Genomic DNA, 26,264 nt, shown 5'->3' with positions numbered 1-26,264 from the left:
GGAAGGAAAGAAGGAAGGAGGGATGGAAGGAAGGAGGCAAGGGAATAAGGATGGAAGGAAGGATGGAAGGAAAGAGGGATGGAAGGAAGGAAGGAGGCAAGGGAAGGAGGATGGAAGAAAGGAAGGAATGAAGGAAGGAGGGATGGAAGGAAGGAGGCAAGGGAAGAAGGATGCAAGGAAGGAAGGAAAGAAGGAAGGAGGGATGGAAGGAAAGAGGCAAGGGAAGAAGGATGGAAGGAAGGAAGGAATGAAGGAGGGATGGAAGGAAGGAGGCAAGGGAAGAAGGATGGAAGCAAGGGAGGAAAGAAGGAAGGAGGCAAGGGAAGAAGGAAGGAGGCAAGGGAAGAAGGATGGAAGGAAGGAAGAAAAGAAGGAGGCAAGGAATGAAGGATGAAAGGAATGAAGAAAGGAGGAAGGTATTTACTAGTAAAAGGCTAAAACAACTGTACTGACCTGTAAATATGTGTATGAATGTAGATATGATTTCTGCCAGAGTTACTTGTCTGTTGGTACAGACATATCTAGCCAAACAATGCCGCTGTTCACAATCAGTATTACCCGCTGCACTGCCCACTGTAATACTGTTTTACAAACATTACACTGAGGATCAAGGCATGTTAAATGCCTGCACCCACTAACAGACTTAGCACAAACAGGCCAGTACTCCACGTCACTCACAAGATAACACCACACAGCATACACATGTGTAGGAGTCCCCAATCTGTCCTCCTAAGTATCACTTTACGGTCAACTTACATACTGCAATTCACTGACCTTCGGAATATCAGTGTATCCTGCTAGGGCTTCTTTCATCTTATACCAGATGTTCACAACGGGAGTCGAATTCTTTTTTGTAAAAATCCAAATACACATGACTGTGCAGAAAGCAAACTAGTATCTATCGGTAAGTATTTATTTGTTGAAAGCAGATCTCCGTAAGTTTTGGGATTTAGGGCCCTCTCTGGTGAGAATGGGTAATTGCATTGAGCATGCAGTAGAATTATTTTAAACTGGGCGGGTCTGATGCAGTCTCCTTTCAGAGCGGATGAATCCGATTCCAGGTTATGTTCAGTCAGAGAGAGAGAGAGCGTCAGTCAGAAACATCACTTCAGATACACTTTATTTGTATTTACTATGAATGAATGAGCTACTGAGGTCTGAGTTTCCTCTTCTGAAGTCTCCATTGCTCCACCAGTCACTCACATTCAGTAAAACTGAGCCGGATCCTCTTTTAGAGGCTGTAAATGTGATGTAACTACTTAAAGATGTGTGATGTGTGGCCAGAAGGACTCCCGCGAAAAGTGACCCGACACCCCAGTTTTTAGAATGAATATATCAGGCTTAGCAGGATGGCTGTTCAAGCACATTAAAGTAACATTAAACACAATATTTTATTCCTTCTTCACTTAGAAATGCTTCTGCTTTCAGTTTAAAACTAAATAATATGGACTGCCACTTTAAAGCAGAAACATTTATACAAATAAACAAAAAAAAAAAAACAACAACATTGTGATTGCATGCGTGATAAAGACCAGTGTTCAGTGATTAATCATCATTAAATGCCTTCTTAATCTAATCAATCCATTAAATGACATCAGTTAAACAGTGACTTAAGCAGGCAATACTGGGCACATAGGAGGAATATAGCTTTAAAAAAATAATCTTTACAACCTAAGACCTTTGAGTACAATATAAATATAAAACACATGCTTTTATTACATCTACTCGACTCTCTTGTATATTATGTGACATGAAACTGCCTGTGGCGACGTGTCAGAGTTTATTGAGCCCCCGAGCTTCTGGGACTGCACTCGATTAAAAATATCACCCAGCACTGGCAGTGAGAAGCTGTAAACCACTTATGAGTCCTGCTTGCCAGATGGAGATGGATACTTGGGATTAGGTATGAGGGCTCTGTGTGTCAGAGTGAGAGACATGAGTACAGACTAGGCCACAGTGATAAGAAAAAGAATTCCTTTTTTTTTTTTGGTTTCTGTTCACTCAACCCTCACCTATAACCTCCCCCAAAACACACACAAACGCAACACACACGGGAGTCTAGTGTCCAGCTCTGGTAGTGTACTAATTCCAGCTAATGTGTTCCAGCACTCTTGGGACACAGCTCATACAAATCTCATTACAAGGTTCCCCGCAAAAATCTCATTATTTCTGCTCCCGGCTTTCCCCTTTGTAAACACGCAATGGGATTCCCAAGGACAAAGACGCGGATCTGTGTGCGCTGCATCCGGTTTCGGGGAGTTAAATAAGAAGGATTTGGTCGGCTTTCTCTTTTAATACACTGGGGTTTATCTCCCATTAGGATAACAGGTTTTTAGGGCGCACTGCGAGGCCTCGCTGACACACTGTTCTAATATACAGTGGGAAGTAAAGGCGGTAGCCTGAAATTCTGACTGAGAAAGAGTTAATGAACAGAGAGATATCCGGTTAATCGAGGTGAAAAACTTGCTTTTTAAAAAAATAATGAGCAATGAATCCAGCTCCAGTCAGCAGTGCTTTCACCCACTCAAAAGTAGTGACAGCACTGCTAGCAAGAGTCTTTACTAAACATGAAAATGCACTTGTGCTAAACTAGAGATTAGTTTATGTTTTCTGTAAAAAAAAAGAAAGGAAAAGAAGCACTAAGCATTATGCTGCCTTCCATTTACCTCGGATTTCAGACTGTGCTAATAACAATAAAAAAAATCTAATATTAGCTAGCATAGTCCTGATATTAGTTGATAATAAAGCATTATGCAGTATTATGCTCATCCTAAAACCATAAAAACAATTCCACAGATAGAAGTTGGACAGTGCTGTCTAGGGGTGTAACTGGACATAAAATTCACGGTTCGGTTCACATCTCGATACAAACCCCACGGTTTGGTACGTTTTCGGTACAGTTACAGAGGCTGTGCACTCAGTATAGCCGCACCTTTATTCACTTCTTAATAACAGTGGAACTTTATTATAACCATGTTTTGTTCTTTGGAATGGAATATTGTAATGAAACTCGGAAAGAGAGAGAGCGGGCGAGAGAGACAGAGCGAGCGAGCGAGACATGGAGGGTGGGCGAGAGAGAGAGGGCAAGAGAGTGAGAGAAAGAGAAATAGAGAGAGACAGGGCACGCGAGAAATAGGGCATGCGAGAGAGAGAGGGCAGGCGAGAGAGAGAAAGAGAGAGGGTGGGAGAGAGGGAGGGCAGGCAAGAGGGAGAGTGAGAGAGAGAGATAGGGCACGCAAGAGAGAGAGAGAGAGAGCGCATATGTGTGAGAGAGAGAGAGAGAGAGAGAGAGAGAGCAGGCGAGAGAGAGAAAGAGAGAGGGTGGGAGAGAGAGAGGGCAGGCAAGAGAGTGAGAGATAGGGCACGCAAGAGAGAGAGAGAGCGCATATGTGAGAGAGAGAGAGAGAGAGAGAGAGAGAGAGAGAGAGAGAGGGCGCATATGTGAGAGAAAGAGAGAGAGAGAGAGAGAGAGAGAGAGAGAGACATGATTAAAATGAGCTCCTGAAATTTTCCACAAATTTAGATCTTAAAGTGAGACAAACAGAAGAATTAAGTTAAAAGAGTAAGTATTAGACCCGTAGCAAACTTTATTTTTGAAGTTTACGTTTTTATTCGGGCTAAACTCTTTAAAATCAGCGTTTAGAGAAGCTAACGCGGAGCAGATAGAGAAGATCTGAACTAACTTGAACTCAGCACACTGCGGCCGGGCACAGGAGAGGAGAAACAGAGCAAAGGAACTACAGCCCCACAAACTCCCACAGAGCGAGGTACGAGCTCCTGATGAACACCGAGCTAAATAAAATCTATAAAATCATTATAAATTAACTATAAACAGCTAAAACTAGCAGCTAACCGCTAGCAGTTCAGGCTAACGCTACGCTCCAGACGCGGCCGTTAGGAAAAGATACATTGTATGGTCGCCATGGAAACCGGACCCACGCCGTGCAGAGAGATCGAGTACCCGGAGAAATGCCGGAGCGCTCAGGCAAAGAAAAAACACAAAGAGCAGACCCTGAAGGAGAACCCCAACACCATGTACGCAGACTACATCCACCTGCACGACAGGAGGGTGAAGAACAACCTGATCTTCCACACCACCGCCCTGCCCGCCTGGAGATCTGCTATCTGCACCCACTATCAGTTCACCTTTAAAGAGGGGATCGGGAGGGGGGGCAGGATCACCGTCTGTACTGACGAGCACCTGGACACGGAGAACCCCGTACTGACCATCACCTACTACACTAGAGGAACTGTACTAGTGCAGGGAAACGAGCTCAGCCTCAACTCCTTTCAGCAGAGTTTCCCCCAGTTGAGGGCTCAGGTAGAGAGAGAGGGAGCCAGCATTACTGCGGACTATACAGACTCTGAGGAGGACGGAACAGAGGCCCCGCCCACACAGCCCGCCACGGCCCCGCCCACACAGCCCGCCACGGCCCCGCCCCCTTCCCCCTCTGACAAGCAGCTGAGAGAGAGCCTGGCTATGCTGGAGCTGGACTTTACAGAGTTCAGAGAACATACCCAGGCCCAGCTATCAAACAATGACCCCACCAACTCCACCAGCTCCATCCAGCAGATCAGAGAGGAGATCCAGCAGATCCAGAGGGAGAACCAGACCAGCATAGCTGAGCTCAGAGAGAACCTGAGAGAGCTACAGCAGGAAAACCACAGCCTGCGAGCACAGCTAGCAAAAATAAAAGAGGAGGAAATTACAAGAGAGAGGAATGTAACATCTCAGCTTCAGAACATGAAGGAACAGCTCCAGAACATCAGAGCCTGTACCTCAGCCTCCACACAAACACCCCCCGACCCAGACACCACAGCCTCAACCCCTTCCAGCTCAGACCTGCTCAGCTCCCCTCACCAGCCAGACTCACCTGAGGAAGCAGCACAGGAGGTACCATCTCCAGTCACCCAGACACCTCCTGAAGAACCCACGCTTCCCCCACAGCCCATCACAGTCACCAAGACACCGCCTGGTGAGCCCACCCTTCCCCCACAGCCCACCAAATTCACACCAGAAAAGCAGAGGCCTCATGTGGTCCTACTCATGGACTCAAACAGGAAGTTCCTCGACCCCCAGAAGCTATTTCCTGGTCACAAGGTGACAGCAAAACGCTGCAGCACCACTAGCCACGCCCACCAGCTTCTGAAAAAAGAGACCCTTGGGTGCCCTCAGTGCATTATAATCCACACAGGCACCAACGACCTCCACACCCAGAAGAACCACACTGCTGAGGCTGTGTGGAGAGTGGCAGAGAAAGCCAGCGTTGAGTTCCCCGAGACCCGCATCATCCTCTCCACTCTGCTGGCCCGCTCCGACACCCCTCCACACGTCATCAGCAGCATCAACGCAGAGATCAGCAGAGGATGTGCCACACTACCCAACGTCCATCTGGCCTACCACCACTCCATCACACCCCGCGACATGTACGACGGGCTTCATCTTCACAGGGACAGCGTCAGGATCTTCGCGAAGACCCTCAAGGATGCAGCCCTGGGCCGTAACTCCACACCGCGCTTCACACCGCCTGCAGGAGCCTTCAGACCACCCCCCCCATACATCCCAGGATATGCCACACTCTCACCGGTTAGACACAGCAGGCCCTGGGCTTCTCCCACCCACCCTACTGTCTCCCCATTCCCACCTACATCCACAGCCCCACACTCACCTGCAGCTCCACACCCCCCCACCAGGAAAGAGAAACCGAAGGCATCACCTGTGAGGAAGCCCCCCACACAGCAAAGGCCACAAAGCTACGCTGCTGCAGTGGCACAGCCCCCGCCATGCCCAGTTAAAGCCCCCCCATCAGCTACAACGGAGCTGGGAGAAATAAAAGAGCTCCTGTACACCCTGTGTACAAGACTGCTGCTCAAGTAAGAGCCATGTCTAATACACAAGTATGTAGGTAGCACTACATAAAAAAAAAAATAAAAAAAAGAAGAAGCATTGCTCAAAACATGAAAACTGCACTGTTCAAAATATGCACTGTTTATATAAAATAACAAAATTGTACTGTATAATGTGTGTGTATGTGTATGTATGTATATATATGTACATATATATATGTGTATGTGTGTATGTATGTGTATGTATATATATATATATATAGTAGATATTTCTAAATATTCTAAATATTTCTAGATATTTCTAAAGATATTTCTAAAGTTAATTCCTGTTTATACAGTAGATAATTTCTTCTGTTGTGTCTCACTATGTAGATCAGTTTGTTATATATTTATAAGATGTGTTTAAAGCGCTCATTTTACATTAGTTGTTGGAACATCCAGGGTCTCCACTCCTCAGTATTTGGTCTGAAGAGTGGAGATCCTGACTTTATAAAGAATATAGAAGGTGTAGACGTCCTCATTCTGACAGAGACGTGGTGTAGAGAGGACATGCCCACTCACTGTCCCTCAGGCTACTGTGAGGTCATTGTGCCCTCAGTTAAACTAAGCACAGTCCAGCGTGGTCGAGATTCCGGAGGTCTTTTGGTGTGGTACAGGGAACATCTGGCCAAACACATGACAACTGTAAAATTAGGGAAATCACATTGCTGGCTAAAAATTAACAAAGAAATTGGCATATCAGAAACAGACACTTGCCTGTGTGCTGTGTACACTCCTCCAGCAGAATCACCATATTATGATGAGGAGTACCTCAGCAGTCTCCACACAGAGATCAGCCATTTCCAGGCCCAGGGGAATGTGCTGCTATGTGGAGATTTTAATGCGAGAACTGGATCTAAATTAGACTATGTAGACTCACAAGGCAACAAGCATGTGTTCGGTCAGGGCTCACTGTACCACACACCAACCCTCAGAGACAGAAACAGTCTAGACTGCTCTGTAAATAAGAGCGGTAAAGAGTTAGTGCAGCTCTGTCGAGCTTCAACAAACAAGCAAAAAACAAGGCAAAAAACAAGGCAAAAAACTGCCAAAAGAAAAATGGTTTGATCATGAATGCCAATCAATTAGAAAAGAATTAAGAAAATTATCAAATTTAAAACACAGACAACCAGAAGATCAAGACCTGAGACAAAAATACTGTGAAACTCTTAAACAATATAAACACTCAATCAGAACCAAAAAAACTAAACCATACAAACAAAACACTCAGAGACATAGAAGATTCTATCAAACAAAATCAGTTCTGGGAGATGTGGAATAACTTAAGCAAAACAAAACCACAAGAAGTACCCACACAAAACGGTGAAATCTGGAAAAATCATTTTGAAATTCTATACAAAGAAATATCAGAAAAAAATCTAAATTCCACTTACAATCTGATCACACAGAAACTACAGTCACTTGAATGTGCAATCAAAGACAATCAAAACCCCCTCGATTACCCAATAACACAGGAAGAATTGGCACAAAAACTAAAATCTTTAAAATCTAATAAAGCTTGTGGCCCTGACAGCATCAGAAACGAAATGCTTAAAAACAGCACTCCTGAGCTGCAGGGGGCAGTGCTCAAATTATTCAACCTCATCCTGAGTTCTGGATGTTTTCCTGACATCTGGAGTCAAGGACTCATTACCCCGATCCATAAGAGTGGAGATAAATCAGATCCCAACAATTTCAGAGGCATCTGTGTGAGCAGTAATCTGGGGAAAGTGTTTAACAACATTTTAAATAGCAGAATTCTCTCTTTCCTTACCGAACACAATGTCCTGAGCAAGAATCAGATTGGCTTCCTTCCAAATCACAGAACTACTGACCACATTTACACCCTACACACCCTAATAAATCAACACGTACATCAGTCCAAAAACGGAAAAATCTTCGCCTGTTTTGTAGATTTTAAGAAGGCATTCGATTCTATTTGGCATGACGGACTATATTACAAACTACTAGAGAGCGGTATAGGGGGTAAAGTTTTCGAAATTATTAAATCAATGTATACAGAAAACCAGTGTGCTGTTAGAATTGGAGACAAACACACAGAATTCTTCACTCAGAAAAGAGGAGTGAGGCAGGGCTGCGGTCTGAGTCCAACACTCTTTAATATCTACATTAATGAGTTAGCGGTGCAGCTGGAACAGTCTGCAGCCCCTGGACTCGCTCTGCAGGACGGGGAGGTGAAGTTCCTGCTCTATGCAGATGACCTGGTGCTGCTGTCCCCCAGTGCGCAGGGATTACAGCAGCACCTGGACCTGCTGGAGCAGTACTGCCAGAACTGGGCCCTGGCAGTAAACATGAAGAAGACCAGAGTAATGGTCTTCCAAAAGAAGCCCAGATGTCAGGAACACAGATACCAGTTTAGTCTGGGCAGCACCGCCCTAGATCACACGATGCAGTACACGTACCTCGGCCTCGTCGTTACTGCATCCGGGAGTTTCAGTTCGGCAGTGAATGCACTAAAAGACAAGGCTCGCAGAGCGATGTACGCCATCAGGAGAAAATTCTACAATATTGACATTTCCATTCCAATCTGGTGTAAAGTATTCGACAGTGTGATCCAGCCCATTGCGCTGTACGGGAGTGAGGTCTGGGGTCCACTCAGTGAACTCAACTACACTAGATGGGACAAGCATCCAACAGAAGCCCTGCATGCAGAATTCTGTAGATTGATTTTAAAAGTCCAGAGGAAAACTCCAACCAATGCATGCAGGGCAGAATTAGGCCGATTCCCTTTAATAATAAACATCCAAAAACGATCCCTAAATTTTTGGATGCACTTGAAGACGAGTCCCAGTGACACGCTGCATTTTAAGGCGCTACAGAGCCAAGAACTGAACCCTGAAAAGAGCTCCCTCAGTCAGCTGGTCTTGAGGCTTATTAACCCTCTAACAAATCCTAACAATCAGCAGCCTCAGCCCAGCACTGCTTCATCCCCCAAACCCAACATCAGGCACATCACCAAAAACACTCAGAGTGATTATCTGGAACATTGGAGAAAACAAATCCAAACCCAAAACAAGCTAGAATTCTATCGGGCCCTAAAAACAGAGTATGAATTAGAAGAGTATCTCTTGACTGTCCAAGATACGAAGCAGAGACAGATCCTGACCAGGTACAGACTCAGTGACCACAGCCTGGCTATAGAGAGGGGCAGGTATAAACGCTCCTGGCTGCCCAGAGAGGAGAGGAGGTGTGGTCACTGTGAGACAGGTGAGGTCGAGACAGAGCTCCACTTTCTTCTTAAATGTGAAAAATTTAAAGAAACAAGAGAATTATTCATGGACAGATTTAAAGATCTGATTCCAAATTTTGAAAAATTTACAGAAACTGAAAAATTAGGAATAATTCTGGGAGAGGGGAACACCGCCCCCCTCGCTGCAAAATATGTAGCAACACTTGACAGCCTGAGAGACAGTGAGTAACACCCCCCCACCCCCCCCACCCCAAATCCAGTAATTAATATGAGAATCATAATGATTCATATTGTTAACACAGTCTAACTGTTATTATCATTTATGTTGTTGTTATTTTTGTTATTTGTTATATATGTTCATGTCATTGTTATTGATATGAATTGTTGTAATGCTTTGGCAACACTGTACTTTACACAGTCATGCTAATAAAGCTACATTGAATTGAATTGAATTGAATTGAGAGAGAGAGATAGGGCATGTGAGAGATAAGGCGTGCAAAAGAAAGAGAGGGTGCATATGCGAGAGAAAGAGAGAGAGTGAGGGCGTGCGCAAGAGAGATAAAGAGAGAGAGGGCAGGTGAGAAAGAGAGAATGTGCATGCAAGAGAGAGAGAGAGAGAGAGAGAGAGAGAGAAAGATAGGGCACGCGAGAGATAGAGGGTGCGAGAGAGAGTACGTGTGAAAGAGAGGGCACGCGAGAGAGAAGGAGCACGGAAGAGAGATAAGGCGTGCGAGAGAAAGAGAGGGTGCATGTGCGAGAGAAAAGAGAGAGAGAGTGAGGGTGTGCGCAAGAGAGAGAAAGAGAGAGAGAGGGCAGGTGAGAAAGAGAGAATGTGCGTGCAAGAGAGAGAGAGATAGAGAGAGAGAGTGAGAGAGAGTACGAGCGCCTAACCCTGTGTTCATGCTGGAAAGCAACAGGCGACCATTCAGTTCCTATGGGAGAGCACAATTTCAGCACAGGGACGGGTACACCATTCCTGTGAACATTAGTTCTGCATATTTTTCTCTTAGTTCTGCATATTCCTGTGTAAGGTGTGTCACGGTGCTCATTGCTATCTTACACCTCGCCAACAGACTCATTTTTAAACGTCCATCGTTTAAATAGCAACGGAGCTTGTGAATATATCCATGGTGGTCTGGAAGTGAGGAGTGTTTATCTACTTTTAGGCCTTCTGATGATGTCATATTTGTGCAGAAATATAGAAACTTCTAAAGAGTTCACAAACTTTCAAGCAACACTATAAGCAGCAGTTAATAAACATATATCTAGTTAATTGTGAAAAATGAGCTGTGCTTTAAAAAATAATAAGCTATATGCTTGCTTTTGAGTGGGTGACAGCATTGCCAGTAGGAGTCTAAAAACTCATTAGCACTGAGGAGAGCTGATCATGTGACTGAAACAGCTGCTTTTCCTCAGACTTTTTAATCACAGTCTTAATAAAGTGCATGAGAGTGAGTTCAGATTAAGGCTGGAGATAAAATAGCAGCAAATTCAAGCAAGACTCCTGCACTTTACTGACCTGTTAAAACTGAAAATCGACATTTCATTAAACCTTTGGTCTTCTTATTTTCTCACTTCATTTTAATGTCTAAATTCTGACTAATGATTAACCAAGTGTGATCTCTCTCCTCATCCATTTCCTACCTCCCTGTTTAACTCCTCCTCTGTCTGTTTCGGTCTTAATCTCCCTCTTTTTCCCTCCTTCTCAATTCATTTCCTTTTTCCTCGTCTCTCTCATTCGGCTTCTTACTGAAGGCATCTCGTCTTCCACCTTTCTTCTTCCATCTCTCACTTCCACTCTCTAATTTCTTTATTAACTCCTCCTTCTCTCTCCATTTCTCTCCCTGCCTCTCATTTACCAGTCTTCTAGTTCTCCTACTTTGTCTCTCCCTCACTAAGAGCCTGCCTCTTTCTTTCCTCTCTCTCTCTCTGGTTACGTTCACATTATCATGCTGAAGTAATCAAGATCAGCTTCAGTTAATATTTGAACCAGTTCCACACAAGCACTCAGGTCAGATATGTATACAATTTGTAGGCATGTAACATAATATAAGGGCCCTATGCTTTCAGAAACATGGAAAACCCTGACGGAATCACGGAATTGCAGAACAAAAAATCAGATATGAACATAGCAATGAAAATAACTGAAGACCAGAGTAATGTACAAACATCATACCATATCATATCAAACAGCAGAATTTACCATACCTAACCAGCACAGTAACATCATTCTGATATCTAAAATTAGCCATTAATTCATTTCAGAAAACAGTTAGCATCCAAGCTAACACGCTCCAATCCTTACTGCTGAGTTCAGCTGTTAGCTAGAATCAAGCTGCTAGCTGCATTCCATTGTTCTGAGGTCAGCAACTAAAGACTTATGTGAACTATAATCATAATTAAACCACAGAATTTACTAATCTAACCATCACACTGCAAGCTTTTTGCATTTTGGCCTTCAAATTAAAAGCCCCAGGGCAGATAATATAAATTAAAATATGTATGATAAAATAATAAGGAAAATTTTATTTTATTTTGATTATTTGTATTTGGACTTCTATAAGCAAACTTTTTTTTATTAAAACATGGTCAAAATATCTGAAATCTGTTTGTATTTGCATCTCATTTTAATCTGCAAAAACCTCTGGCATGTGTAAGCGTCTTTTATAATTGTTTGTAATTTTAATCTTTTAATAAACTTATGTTCATTACAGGGAGCTTTTAAGTCTATGTCAGTTATTCGTTCATTTATTTGCTCAGCAGCTAAACTTCAACTAAATTGTACAGCTATTATTATTATTAAAATTAGATTATTTAGATGAATTAATCACAGAGCATGTAATTAATTGGATCTTTTTTTAACCGTCTTCTGACAGCACTACAAACCTAAACTTCTTAAATGTGGGAAAAAAAAAGAAAAAAAGAAAAAAAAAAAACATTAAAACTAAACTTGGCAAAAAATAAAAATGGATTTCATAAGGCTCTACAATATGCATGTATTAGCTCCCCCCTGCCAAAATCTAATTTCCTGTTGTGTGCTCCCACATCACACACGAGTATGGGAATAACAGATTGCACTCAAATCCTGTTTTTTCTGTTCATGAATAACAATTAATATTAAGTTTTCCTTCACAACAAACGACAGAACATTGTTTAAGGGGAGCAGGATTCTGTTAGAATGTCAGAAATTGGCACAGCACAGTGTGAACACAGTAAAACAATGGAGGTGATGTGCATAAATATTAATCAATCAAAGTGCAAATCTGTTTACTTTACAGACAGAAACAGATCACTTATATTCATGAATGTGATCAGAGCAAAAAATCTCAATTAGGCTTAAATATAATCTCTCACTTGCTTTTTTTTTACTGTCTCTCCCTCCCTGTCTCTCTGTCTTCTTCTTACTGTTAATCTTACTGTTTTTCTTGCATTTACTCTCTTAATTCTTTCTCTCTCCCATTCTCTTCACTGTCCTTCTCCACCTTTTTCTCATCTCTCTCGTTCCTTCTCTCTCCCGCCAACTCCCTTATGGCCTCTCTCTCCTGTGTTTCTCTCTCTCTCACTTTTTCTCACTCTTTCTTCTTCCTGCTACTTCTGCTCCACTCTCTTTATTCTCTTTTTCGGCGCTCATTACGCACTCTTTCTCATGACACTGTAGGCCGCGCACACGTCCCTGCAGCCCTCGCGCTCTTTTCTCTCCGTCTCTCGCCTACCCGCCCCCACCACTGCCACCAGTCTTTTAAGTTCTGAAGTCGACTCCATGTTTATTCTGCTTGTGTGGGAATGAGAACACGCAGTTGTGGAGATAAAGGAAAAGTAATGAAGAGTAACATCATCATGCAGCACAGAGATACAAATTAAAGCCTGTATAATAAAGAAAGCGCCTGTATGGAGAACAAGATGCACCAGATGTTTTAGATTTGGTTATTTTGAAAGTCCAGAGAGACACAGAGAAAAATTCAGAATTTCAAAATTTAATTAAATTTAATGAGTAAATTTGAATGGAATCCACCTCATACAGTGGTATGAAAAATGTTGGGCACCCCTGATAATTTTCTGAATTTTTCTTTATAAATTGTTCTGATCAGCTACTTCAGTAAAATATATCATATATCAGATGAACACAGTGATGTTTGATTAGTGAAATAAAGTTTATAGGATTTACAGAAACTGTGTAATTCTCTAAACTAAATTAGGCGTAAAAGTGTAAAAATTTGGGCCCCAACAGAAAAAATACATCAATATTTAGTAGATCCTCCTTTTGCAGAAATATAAGCCTCTAAAAGCTTCCTATAGCATCCAATGAGAGTCTGATTTCTGGTTGAAGGTATTTTGGACCTTCTTTATAAATCATCTCCAGTTCAGTCAGGTTTGCAGGTTTGATGGTTTCTGAGCATAAACAGCCGCTTTAAATCAAACCACAGATTTTCAGTAATATTCAGGTCTGGGGACCGAGGTGATCATTCCAGAATGTTTATGTGTTTAGGGTCATTGTCTTGTTGAAGTATCCAGCCCTCAACTTTAACTTTCTTACTGAACACTCTTGAACATTGTTCTCAAGAATCTACTGATATTGACTAAAATCCTCCATGCATAATCAACCTCCAAATAATTAAATTTTAGCTTCATCAGTCCACAGCACCTTATTCCAACATTAAGCTGACGTTTCCAAATGTGCTTTAGCTTTAGCATACCTCAAGCGACTCTGTTTGTGGCGTGTGCTCAGAAAAGGCTTCTTCTGCATTACTCTCCCATACAGCCTCTCCTTGTGTAAAGTGAACCGAATAGTTGAACGATGCACAGTGACTCCATCTGCAGCAAGATGTTGTAGATCTTTGGAGCAGGGCAGGATTTATTTCAGGCAATAAACTGCCTAATATTACATCACAAAATCTTGAGGATTTCTATTCAAGTATTACATAAAAAGCTTTCATATTTGATGAGAAACATTACTGAAAAGCAAGTAATAGAAAAAATAAGTAAAGTAATATAAGAAGTAAATCTGCTAAAATGTCAAAATATAGTGAATAAAATCATACAATTTGATCTTTCCTGAACTTAAAATCAGTATTTTTTTCCTGAATACAAATCAAACAGTTCATGTCTTTCGAACCTTTAGTTTCTTTATGTTTGTCTATTTTTTAGAATTTGGGTTGATTGCTGTTACTGATCTGGAATTATTAAGTGGAGTAGAGAGTGAACAGGCAGCTTCTCCAAGCCCTCAAATTTTCAAAATGTAAATAACTTATTTTACTGCAGAAAAAAGGGTTTTGTATAATCATTTTATGAGGTTAAATAAATTAACTGCTGGCCACAAAGAAATAGCAAAAAATAAAAAAATAAAAATAAAAAAATAAATGTTTAATCCTGACTGAGGGAAGAAGAAAAGCAATAGTAAAATAATTAACTATACAATTAAAAACCCAATGCTGAATGTAGTACAATATAATATTGTGTGTTTAATTATCTGCTGTTTTGCTTTATCTGACCTTTTACTTTACTCTGTGACAAAACCTTAACACATCCTATACAATCCTATAAAAAAAAAAAAACTTAAAGCTCAAAAGAGCATTTACATGACTGTGAAAAATACTTTTAGAAAGCAGACATTTCCTTTAAAATGCTATAAAAACACAATTATAATTACTGTAAATGGACAGGTAATGTTTTTTATACCCCCTCCTCGTCCATAAATGCAATTTACTTTTGCCCAGAACTTTAAATGCTTTGTCAGTTCACAGCTCTTGGCAGGAACACAGTGGCAGGTCTGAATCCTCAGCAAATGTGGTGCAGGAGTGGAACCTGTATCTGTGTCCCAGATCGATATAACGGCAGAGATTTAGTGGCCTTGTGTAAGCTGAACTTTATGATTCAATTCCGCTCGGAGTGGGAAAGGGTTCCTAGATAACGAGAAAAAGCCAAATCCCCGGAGGAGGAGGTGGCTGAGCTGAAGCGCTTCCAGTCTGCAGGGGATCTGAGTCTGTGATCTGAGGCACACGCTCGCTCCAGCAGCTCATGTCTGCCATGCCCTTTCATTTCACACGTTTCATAACAGGTGGCACGCTTTCAAGATCATTTTCTGGGAAACTCATTAAAGTATTATCATGAACAATTTTCACGTTTTTAGTCACATTTGTGCACATTTATGGTGCTAAAAGGTGTTACATTTCTTGCCAATCCTGACTCCAGCAGTAAATATGCACACAAGTAATTTTCCCATGCAAATGAGTGTCAATTAGAGCATCTACGCACAAGCCTTGCCCCCAAAAGGGATTTACAAACCTGGATTTTACAGGGAAACGGAGTGCTTCATTAATTACTAGCTTAAATGAAAGTTCACCTGACGCACTGAAAAGCTGGAGCAGTATAGCATGTGATTTAATATAGTCACTCTGTACTTTGTGTTGTCTTAGGCTAGTAGTTGGGTTTATGCAGAAGACTACAGCTCAATTTTTTGATAATGGAAACGCCCAAATGGAAAATCCAAGCTGAATGTAAATAAACGAAAGTGCTTTACTCAGAAAACTGATTTCAGGAGAGATACACGTAAATCGTCAGTGCACCTTATAATCCGATGCCTCCTATAAATACATTTTACCTATAGTTTACCTATAGTCTGCTGCTAACTCCAGCTAGCACTGCTGGAGCAATATTAGCATTACACACTAACCAAGAGACTGTAAAAAAAAAAAAAGATGGACGCTGTGTCACTGTTCCCATTCATTCAATGAAAATGAAACCAAAATCTTCCGCCATGTTGGCGATCCTGAAACCCGAGTCTGCGCAGTAGAGACCAGAGGAGGGAGAAAGACTGTGGAGAGACAGCCTACTCATTTAAATAACCCCGCCCCTGAGGGCTGCCTCCACAGAGCTATACACAGTCTATGGTCCCGCCCATACAGTCATTGGTCCCACCCCGGCTAGGTGTAACCCAGCCCTTTTACAATAACCACACCTTTTTAAATAGAGCTGAATAACGTTTTAAAAAGGAATTCTGTGGGGATATAAAAATTTTACAATATAAGCAGAGGTTACATTAGCTGTTGCAATTAAATAATAGAGGTAGAATTACAGTATTTTGGAAAAAAACGTGATTGAAAGTTGTCTGTTTTGCCATGTTTTGCCACTATAGGAAGGGTGGGGTTACACAGCTTTCTGCAACCGAACAGCAGGGGGCGCCCGACCTGTGGTGGCTTCAAGTGCTAGCTCTTTCGAGGCTTAGAGGTGAGTATTATCGTCCTGTAGTCTGCTGCTAACCCCAGCTAGCACAGCTGGAGCATCATTAGCATTACCCACTAAGCACGAGAGCCATTTGGCCGTTCAGAGGTGAATATTATTGAACTGTATTCTGCTTCTAACCCCGGCTACCAGTGCTGGAGCAGTATTAGCATTACGCGCTAATCCCTAGATTTTTGGCCGTTCAGATGTGAGTATCATCAGCCTGTAGTCTGCACATTTACAGTGTTAAAACAAGCTACGTGGGACGAACCGTTAGCTAATATCGCCCTGGTTTAGCGGAACACTCAGGGTTCCTCAGTGTAGTGCTGTCAGGTGGCAATTAGTCTAATGCTAGCACTCCACTAATGCTAATGCTCCAACCTTAAAGTAAATCTGGAAATCTGTGCTTACTGTAAATAAATGGAATTTTAAGAATTACGGTTTTGTTTACTTAACTTAGCTTAACTTTACCTGCTGAATTAGAAGGGAAACATGGCGACTCCCCTGTTCCTAACAAAAGCCGCTGAAAAAGCACCCTTTGATTCACAGTAGGCTTGTCCCGATCCGATATTTGGATTGGATCGGCCGCCGATATTTGCAAAAATGCGTATCGGATCGGAAGGCATGAGAAAATGCCGATCCAGATTCCCGATTCAGTTTTTTTTTTTTTTGAAAGTCCGATCCGGGTTTTCCAGCGCACCCATTTAGATAATCTATTCCAGTTTTTGCTGCGTTTTCGCCAGTGAGAGTAAAATCCGGTCCGCATTTTTCAGCACACCTTCAGCACATAGCATAGCGTCTCCCTGGGCGGGAAAGATGAACTTGGTCAGACAGGCTGGAGGCAGCATTTGCTCCCTTTATGAAGAGTTTATTTTTCTTTGAATTTAATAAAGATTTCTCTCTTAACATTATGATTTTTGCTTGTTGTGTTTTAGTGTCATTATGCTTATTTTAGTATCACATCTCAACTAGTGGGTATGGGTAAATTTTACAATTATTTGCAAATAAAGAAGTTTATGAAACATGTTATGTTTCTCATTTATGCAACTAAAAGGTAAAACTGTGTGAAACGTAGCTTATTTTGATAATTTAGCTTTAATTGCTTATACAAAATATTTATTATATTATGGTTACATTACTAACACAGGAGCTGGATGACACCTGAGCATATAGAAATGCTCGTCTTTGTAAAAAAAAAAAAAAAAAAAAAAAAAAAAAAAAAAAAAAGAATCTCCCCATCATGCTCGGACTGCAGGGAGGGCAAACAGTGGTGGAATTGAAGGGAGTATGTAGATGGGGATGGAGCAGCAAAGTGTGGAGGAGATTGGGGAGTAGAAGGCATTTTGCTTTTAAATAGTTTACAATATTTGCACTGATTTGTTTTTAAGCTTTGGTTTACACTTGTTCAAAAGCACTGATGAGTACAGCACTCAAGAGTACTGATGCTGTTAATAGACTATTTTCTACTCAAGTTGTGTGTTTTGCTTTTTTAATACAATTTACAATATTATTTGCACTTATGGCTTTTTAAGCCTTTGTTATTTATTATTTTGTCTATTTTGAGTTTATTAATTGCTAAATAAACAGGTCAGTTTCTCCTCACCAACCACTGTGTATTATTCAAACACACCTTATTCAGCTGGCTACTTGTTATCAAGAGTAAAACGCTTGTCAACATGAGTTTGACAACAAAGTAAGTTGGCTAAATAACTTTAAACTTTATTACATGCTTGGATAGGCCGGTATCGGTATCGGCCGATATCGGATCGGAAGTGCAAATAAATATTGGTATCGGATCGGAAGTTCAAAAAGCTGGATCGGGACATCCCTAATTCACAGCCTAATTAAGTTTATGCATTCAAACATAATTGAGGGTTAAAAACAAAAACTATATGCTTTATTTAGATTTATCTTAATAAAGAGACAAATTCCAAAAAAGTACAAATACAACCTATCATTATTAACTGAGTGCACCTCCTGATCAGGGCAGGCAATATTACAATAAATTATTGCTATCCTGATAAATACGGTTCTTAGCGTAATTGTGATTATTCATTGTTTTTGGTTACCCACACCCTCCTGTACACTCCTCTAGTGCTCTTTTATTGCCTCTCCTCTTTCACTCATTTTCTAAAATGTTTCTACAAAATCCTTAGGGTTCAGATTTTGCCTCAGCGTCTGTATTTGCATGAAAACGACACGTGTGAAATCATCAATGGATCTCATCTTGTTTTAATACATAATTGTTGTATTTGTTGCGTCACACATATACAGCTTTCAGCTAGAGGCTGCTAGAAACTTATTGAAATTCAGACTCTGACTATTATCTAAAGTATCATCTACCAGCAGGTCCTCTTCCGTTCCTGGAATTGCTATAATGTGCATGTAAAATAAAATGAATGAAAGTAACAAATCAGAATAAGCAATAACAACAGCCTACAAATGTGAGAAGTGACTCTCTGATGCTCTGAATTTTCATGAGCTGAATGCGTTATGAGGGTTCAGATGAATAAAACGTTTCACAGGAACACAGGAATTCTTGCCAAATCAAGCAAAAAAAGCAAGTGAATCTGGAACCATTTGACTCACTTCAATTAATAAAACATTATTTTCCAGTGTGAAATTTCAGCCCTCCATATTCTGCCTCAATATTGACCTCTTTAAATGTGACGTGAATAATAAACACAGAAGTCAATACCAGGGTCTTCAAAAATGTCAGCAAGTGAGGTGAACGCATTAACAATCCGGCCAGAATAACTCACATTTACATCTTTATATACAGTGGTGTGAAAAACTGTTGGCCCCCTTCATGATTTCTTTAGATTTTTTTGCATGTATGTCACTCTTAAAGGTTTCAAATCATCAAACTAATTTAAATATTAGACAAAGGTAACACAAGCAAACACAAAATGCAGTTTTTGTATGAAGGTTTTCATTATTTAAAAAAATCCAAACCTGCATGGTCCTGTGTAAAAAAAAAAAAGGGTTTCACCCTTCCCCAGTTAAAACATAACTGTAGTTTATCATACCCGAGTTTAATTTCTCTAACCACACCCAAACCTGCTTACTGCCACACCTGGACCTGATTAGACCTACTTGATAAAGTAAAGTAGACCAAAATATACTCAAAAGCTAGACATCATGCAAACATTCAAAGAAATCCAGGAACAAACGAGAAAGAAAGAAATCGAGGTGTATCAGTCTGGAAAAGGTTAGGAATAGTGATGGGCGATACACTTTTTTCAGCTCCGATCCGAAACCGATATAAAACTGATATAAAATTGCTGATACCGATACATTTAGTTTATTTATAGTACTATGATTAAGGTTACATAATGAGGCTGAAACAGACCACAAAGCCCTTTAAAGAGTAAACACAAGTGCATTTAATGTAAATGCATTCAAAAGTCATTTATTTGACATATTTTATATGCAAATACACAATAGTTTCCTTTCAAATTAATAATAAATATATATATTTAAAAAAAGTTAAATATTAAATACGTTAAATATTAAATTCAGGGCCTTTTTTTGCAACGGTTGCGCAGGAGACATTTATTTTGACAGGTAGTGTAGAGGATAAGCTGCAATAGCTAACGGCTAACCGACGACGCTAACTGTATTTCCGAGCTCAATTAATCACTGTTTTTTAATAACTGATTTATTTCTTAGTGCTGGTTAGGGTTGGTAGGATCTGTGGTTTGATATTAGAAGTGGATTATGGCTGTAGTTCACTCAACATAGTTATTTATTACATTCACAATGCCGAAATGCATTTGCTAGCTAGGCTAACAGACTACAGATCTTAATAGAGATGGCTAACGGCTAACTGGTGATGCTAACTGTATTTCCGAACTAAATTAATGACTGTTTTTTAATAACAGATGGGTGTGTTTGTGCTGGTTAGTGTTTGTAGATCCTGTGGTTTTATAAGATATGTGGATTATGACTATAGTTTACTCCAGTCTGTAGTTAAAACCTTTACAACACCGGAATGCAGCTGCTGTCGGTTCCGTGCTAGCTAGGCTAACAGACTAGCTGGTGTTAATTTGTTTACCTTTCGGACACTGACTTTACCTGTACCGTTCTGCTGTACAGTGTTTACAAAGTTAAAACTCTCCAGATAATTGACTTTTTTTGTAGACAAACAGCTAAAGTTACTCAGTCAGCCACAGACTGAAGCTGCAGGGGGCTTCAGGGTAAACTGTTAAACTGGAATCCGGATCAGGGATGCGTTTCGTGTTAACGTTACGGCGGGTTTATTGTCCTGCTCAAGCTGTGGACTGTAATATGGATCGGTAAGTGGATCGGCCGCGCCCGCCCGATATACGATTCGTCGAATTGGCCTGCATGGCCAAAAAAAAAATGCTTGTCTCAATTTTTCCAGAAAAAAATTTGATGATCCTCAAGACTTTTGGAAAAATACTCTGTCAAGACAAAAGTTGAACTTTTTAGAAGGTTTGTGTCCCAAGTTATTATTACAGTAAAGTGGGAGTAAATCAGTGGGAAAAAGCCAGCCAACCCTGGTGCATGAGCGTGTTTAAGAGGTAAGCACACTGAGCCAAAACAGTAGATATACTGCATTTACTAGTAGGGGTATGATGAGACATAAATTAAGAGACCACTTCAGTTTCTGAATCAGTTTCTCAGATTTTGCTATTTTATGTGTATGTGTTTGAGTAAAATGAACATTGTGGTTTTATTCTATAAACTACAGACAACATTTCTCCCAAATTCCAAATACAAATATTGTTATTTACAGCATTTATTTGCAGAAAATGAGAAATAAGAAAAAAATAAAATAAGAAAAAATATGCAGAGATTTCAGACTTTAAATAATGCATTCATATTCATAAAGTTTTAGCAGCTCAGAAATCAATATTTGGAGGAATAACCCTGTTTTTTTTTAAATCACAGTTTTCATGCATCTTAGCATGTTCTCCTCCACCAGTCTTACACACTGCTTTTGGATAACGTTATGCCACTCCTGGGCAAAAATTCAAGCAGTTCAGCTTGGTTTGTATATATATTTTAATTTTAAAGTTGAAATATATGATTGCAAATATTTTGTTTGACTGAAACTCACATCAAAATTGTAAGTGGTTTTACCATAAACCTAACAATTTGTCTCCTGTATGATCTCACAGGAGTCTCTTCAGACCTTAGAACTATTGTCAGAATCCCACCTGTGAGGGTTCTGTATTCAACTGGCAATCCCCATTAAGGGTTCTATACAGACCTGGCAACCTATGACCAAATCTCAGCAAGTTGCCTCTGCATGTGTCCATAATTATGTGTTGCTCTGCAGTTTAAATCATAAAGGTGGGAATGAGTGGGCGAAGGCCGTGATTATCAGAACACGGTATAACATGTTAAAGTCAGCAGATACAGTGAGGCAGGTGCGTGTGTGTGTACAGTGGCTCACTCGAGCAGATCAGCGCTGCTGTTTGCTTACAAAATAATCTAACATTTGTTTTGGTTACCTGTGCAAATGTTTTACAAGACACAGTGAACACGGTGCAGATTTAATCATGTGCGATCTCGTGGCACAAGATCTCGCCACACTCCTATACATTAGCTATACTACACTTTAGTATAAATTGAAAGTGTTGTGATGATCTCACCATGCACTGACACTGCTGGCAGTTCTCCACCCAGGTGTCTCCGTTGTTGTACGTCAGAAGACCGTTCTGCTGCAAACACTGAGAGGTGAGACGAGGGTCACACTCTGGACAGCAAGACACGTCCACCGTCGGGTTCTCGCAGTCACACACCATCCGCCTACACATCACCAGACCAGACTAAAGAGAGGGAATATGAGAGCGAGATCAATAATCAATAAACCGTCTATTAAGCCCTATTAAGCATAAGTTGTGGATTAGCAGCAGCCATTTCAAACATGATCAAATTACAGTCTTTTTTCAACTACTGCAGTCTATTCTATTTATAGATTTACACAAACATTGTTCACTATTTAGCAATTTTGAGGCATGCATTTAAACTTTTAGCTTCAAAAGATCTCTGACTTTACATATAAAATACAAAAACAGTAATGGTATTAAAAAGACTAGTTTTAAACAGAAATAGTATTTTTATAAATTTTTTGCGTCAACTTTAAAATGTTAAAGTGTAACAACTGTGTGCCATTTGGGAACTTACTACATTTAAAAAATATATTGTTTTTTTAGTAGTATTTTATATGAATCGGCTGACAACCATTTTGAACATAAATTCTTGCCAAAACTCATATCATACTGGTCATTTTAATTTGATATAAATTCAATTTGAATGTACTGATTAAAAAAAGCAGAATGTGAATGTGGAATGTGCTATATTGTTTTTAAATTTACTTATTTACTTTATTTCTAAATATTAATGCACTGCATGGGCACAATTACAGGGAAATATCTTTATTGTTAAATTCAAAAATATTTAAAAACGTTTTTTTTTTAAGTAACTGTCTCCACTTTCTCAAATAAAGAAAAAACAACAATCAATAAAACAATGTGATAATACTAGATTAATGTAGACTAATGTAAACAACTAATGTAAAATATTCTTAAATAAGAATAACTGTAAACCAATTACAACAAGGGTACATTAATTAACAGTACTTACAGCAAAATGTGTTAACTAATTATTCGTTTACACTGGTTAAGACATTTTACAATATTTACAATATTGTTTTAGTAATAATTAATGATGTCTTATCTGGTGTCAGTTATTAATTAGTTGAGACATTAATTAACCATTCAAAAATGTTAATTACTTTTGTAAGTACTGATACTTAATGTACCATTATTGTAAATTGTTACTAAATAATGCCTCCTGCACAAAAGCTATTTGATATCGGTTTAAGCCTAATGAACATAGAAACCACAATGTGCTTTTACTGTATAAAATAAAAAATAAATAAACTACAGTCTGGTGGTGCTTTATACCTAGAATTCCTAAAATTAAACACAATACAAACACTTTACACTCAACTTCGGCTGTCTCTAAAAGTTTTTACTCTAGAGACTTTATTAAATATCAGTACTTTTCATGTTTAAACAACATCCAGACATTTTAAATCTCATGATAAGCTGTTTCAGTAGTTTTTAGAGATGGAGGACATGGCAGAACTAATCAATGACTTATCAATTAATCAAAAAAATAATCAGCAGATTAGTAACTACCAAAATAATCATTAGCTGTAATTCACAGATGCTCAATATTGATAGATGGATCACAACTGTGGCAAAATGAGACGAGCACATGCTCACTGTGCTCACCTGGCAGGAGCAGACAGAGCACCTGTCATCATCCAGCACCCAGATCTGCCTGTTGTGTTTGACTTTCCCATCGTGAACGCAGTCTCCTGAGCAGTTCTTCCCATGAGGGCAGCGGCAGTCGTATCCTCCGTCCATATTAAAACACAGTGTGTCATTAGCGCAGCTGTGTCTCCCCGTCTCACACTCGTCAATATCTGTGAAACAGGAAACGCACAGATGGTTTCCTGATTCATGTTAAACTGAGCGCTGTTATGAAATCTTTCTGAAGTCTGACAGATTACGTGGCAGGTTTAGTAATGCTCTGTTCAGTCACACATCCTGTTTAAGTGCTAAAAACTGACAGTAACGGCTGTTTAGCGCTCATAATAGGATTGAAGTGGTGTTTTTGCCTCACTGAAATATGCACTGCCTTAGCGTTTTCCTCCAAACTTGCAAAATGCTGGGAGGAGAATATTAAAATGGCACAGCAAATGCATTTACCAAGACTGATAGTGACTGCAGGCTGTTAAACAGCCATGTCCACTGTTTAAATATTACAGCTAACATGGGTGCTATTACTTCTGCTGAAACTTATAAAATTTCCATGAAGACGAGTGTGTCATATCGTATTGTAAACAGTATGATGTGACGCATTAAAAATCCATATTGTGGTAACACCAAAATTCTGTCTTAAAGGAGTCTATTATTTACAGAGTATTTTTCTTCATTATCACAATAAATGCCCTAAAATATTGTAATTTTATTTTAGGGACATAATACCCACTACTGAACTACAAACCACTACAAATGACTACAAAAGAGTTTTTGATTTTCCCGAATTGAAAATCTCTGGAATATAATTAAGAGGAAGATGGATGATCACAAGCCATCAAACCAAGCTGAACTGCTTGAATTTTTGCACCAGGAGTGGCCTAAAGTTACTCAAAAGCAGTGTGTAAGACTGGTGGAGGAGAACATGCCAAAATGCATGAAAACTGATTAAAACCAGGGTTATTCCACCAAATATTGATTTTTGAACTCTTAAAACTTTACAAATTTGAAATTGTTTTATTTACATTGTTTGAGATCTGAAAGCTGTGCATCTTTTTTTTTTGTTATTTCAGCTATTTCTCATTTTCTGCAAATAAATGCTCTAAATGACATTATTTTATTTTTTTTTAATTTGGGAGAAATGTTGTCTGTAGTTTATAGAATAAAACAACAATTTTCATTTTATTCAAACATATACCTATAAATAGCAAAATCAGAGAAATTGATTCAGAAACTGAAGTGGTCTCATAATTGTTTCCAGAGCTGTATATACAGTATATACAGTAAATAAAAAATGAAAATTAAATGAAGCTCCAAACTAAATAAATGTAGCAGCACCAATAACTTGTTGGGATTATCGTGAAAATCTTTCTTCTTCTTTTTACTATAAAAGAATGCAGAAAACTAAACAGAGCCTGATTGTGATTATCTTTTGATTTTTGTAAGATTATCCCTATAAACTGAATTAAACTACACTATGCTATAAAGGACTATTAGTCTTGAAAGTATTTTTAATATGTTGTGTTGCTTAATAGAAGTGATTGGCATAGAAACTTCATAATGGTTCAGCAGACTGCCAATCATATAGACTCTGAAATGCTGGAACGGTAGCTTATTGGTTAGCATGGGTGGAGTCTCCCTGTGTCCTAAACTGCCCTTAAGCTTATGTATATTCGTGAGTGTGTGTGTGTTGATTGTCACTGGGTCCTGGATCAATAGACGTTCGTTTCTAATAGAGAGTGCGCTGTGTGTGATTGGCTGCTGCTCCACACTTGTGTGTTTGTGCTGGTTAAGTGCTGAGTGTAAGTGACTGTGAAGAATGTAATTGTAACGCATTCTTGTGTAGGTAGATAAGTGAGCTAGCACTATGAGATTGTCCTAGCTCCTCCTACCTTCACATGACTCCCCATTGGCTGAAAACATCCCGTTGTCGTGGTAGCCATCGCGGCATTCGCAATGATACCAGCCAGGAAGGTTCACACAGGTGGCTCGACTGTCACACTCCACAAAGCCATCTGAGCACTCGTCAATGTCTGTCACATGGCCGAGAGAGACAGAGAGAGAAGGAGAAAGAGTAATAAGAGAGAGAGAGAGAGAGAGAGAGAGAATGAGAAAGAGAGAGAGAGAATGAGAGATCAGCAAAATCAGCTATGATGATCTTCCACTTCACAATGTCATTCACTGCCAGTGCTCTGGCTCGAGTCAGCGGTTTAAGGTGTCATCACAGGAAAGTGTCATCCCTATGGACATGTAGCTTTGTGACAGTAGTTATTACTGCATTTTACAGTTTACATATACTGTACCTCCTAAAGATTTACTATATTAATCACCTTTGTTATTTTTTTTAGGTTACTATGTAGAAACATGACAGTTTACAAACTGTTTATGAAGCCTTATGAAGCTTCATTCTTTTGAATACTAGAATTGTACAATTACACTGTAAATTAATAAGTATACTACAGTTTGATCTCACTGTAAAAATCTCATACATTGATAATCTTAATAATATGATCAGTGGTGGTATTTTTATGTTAACCTAAATAAACTGAACTCTCCAGTAAAGCTCTAAAGAAAGCTCTGCTTTCTCTACAAAGATTCAGATTCAGTTTTCTTCTCACACATAAAGAGAGGAACAAGAACGAAAG

The 26,264-nt window shown here is 39.7% G+C and overlaps 1 protein-coding gene across 5 annotated transcripts in view; it reads right to left on the bottom strand.

The window, feature by feature from the left end:
- Window positions 1-26,264, bottom strand: part of nell2b (neural EGFL like 2b) — a 138,878-nt gene that overhangs the window by 12,430 nt on the left and 100,184 nt on the right. For all 5 annotated transcript variants that reach the window (XM_049474233.1, XM_049474235.1, XM_049474234.1 and 2 more), the window contains exons 16-18: window positions 25,512-25,652; window positions 23,590-23,783; window positions 21,940-22,116 (exon numbers count right to left, since the gene is read on the bottom strand). In XM_049474233.1, coding sequence (XP_049330190.1) covers window positions 21,940-22,116; window positions 23,590-23,783; window positions 25,512-25,652 — 512 coding nt within the window. The remainder of the gene's footprint in view (window positions 1-21,939; window positions 22,117-23,589; window positions 23,784-25,511; window positions 25,653-26,264) is intronic.

The sequence above is a fragment of the Astyanax mexicanus genome, chromosome 2 (assembly GCF_023375975.1).
Source record: "Astyanax mexicanus isolate ESR-SI-001 chromosome 2, AstMex3_surface, whole genome shotgun sequence".
Classification (NCBI taxonomy): Eukaryota; Metazoa; Chordata; class Actinopteri; order Characiformes; family Acestrorhamphidae; genus Astyanax; species Astyanax mexicanus.
The sequence above is the reverse complement of the archived record's forward strand: the minus strand, read 5'-3'. Positions and strand labels throughout refer to the sequence as shown.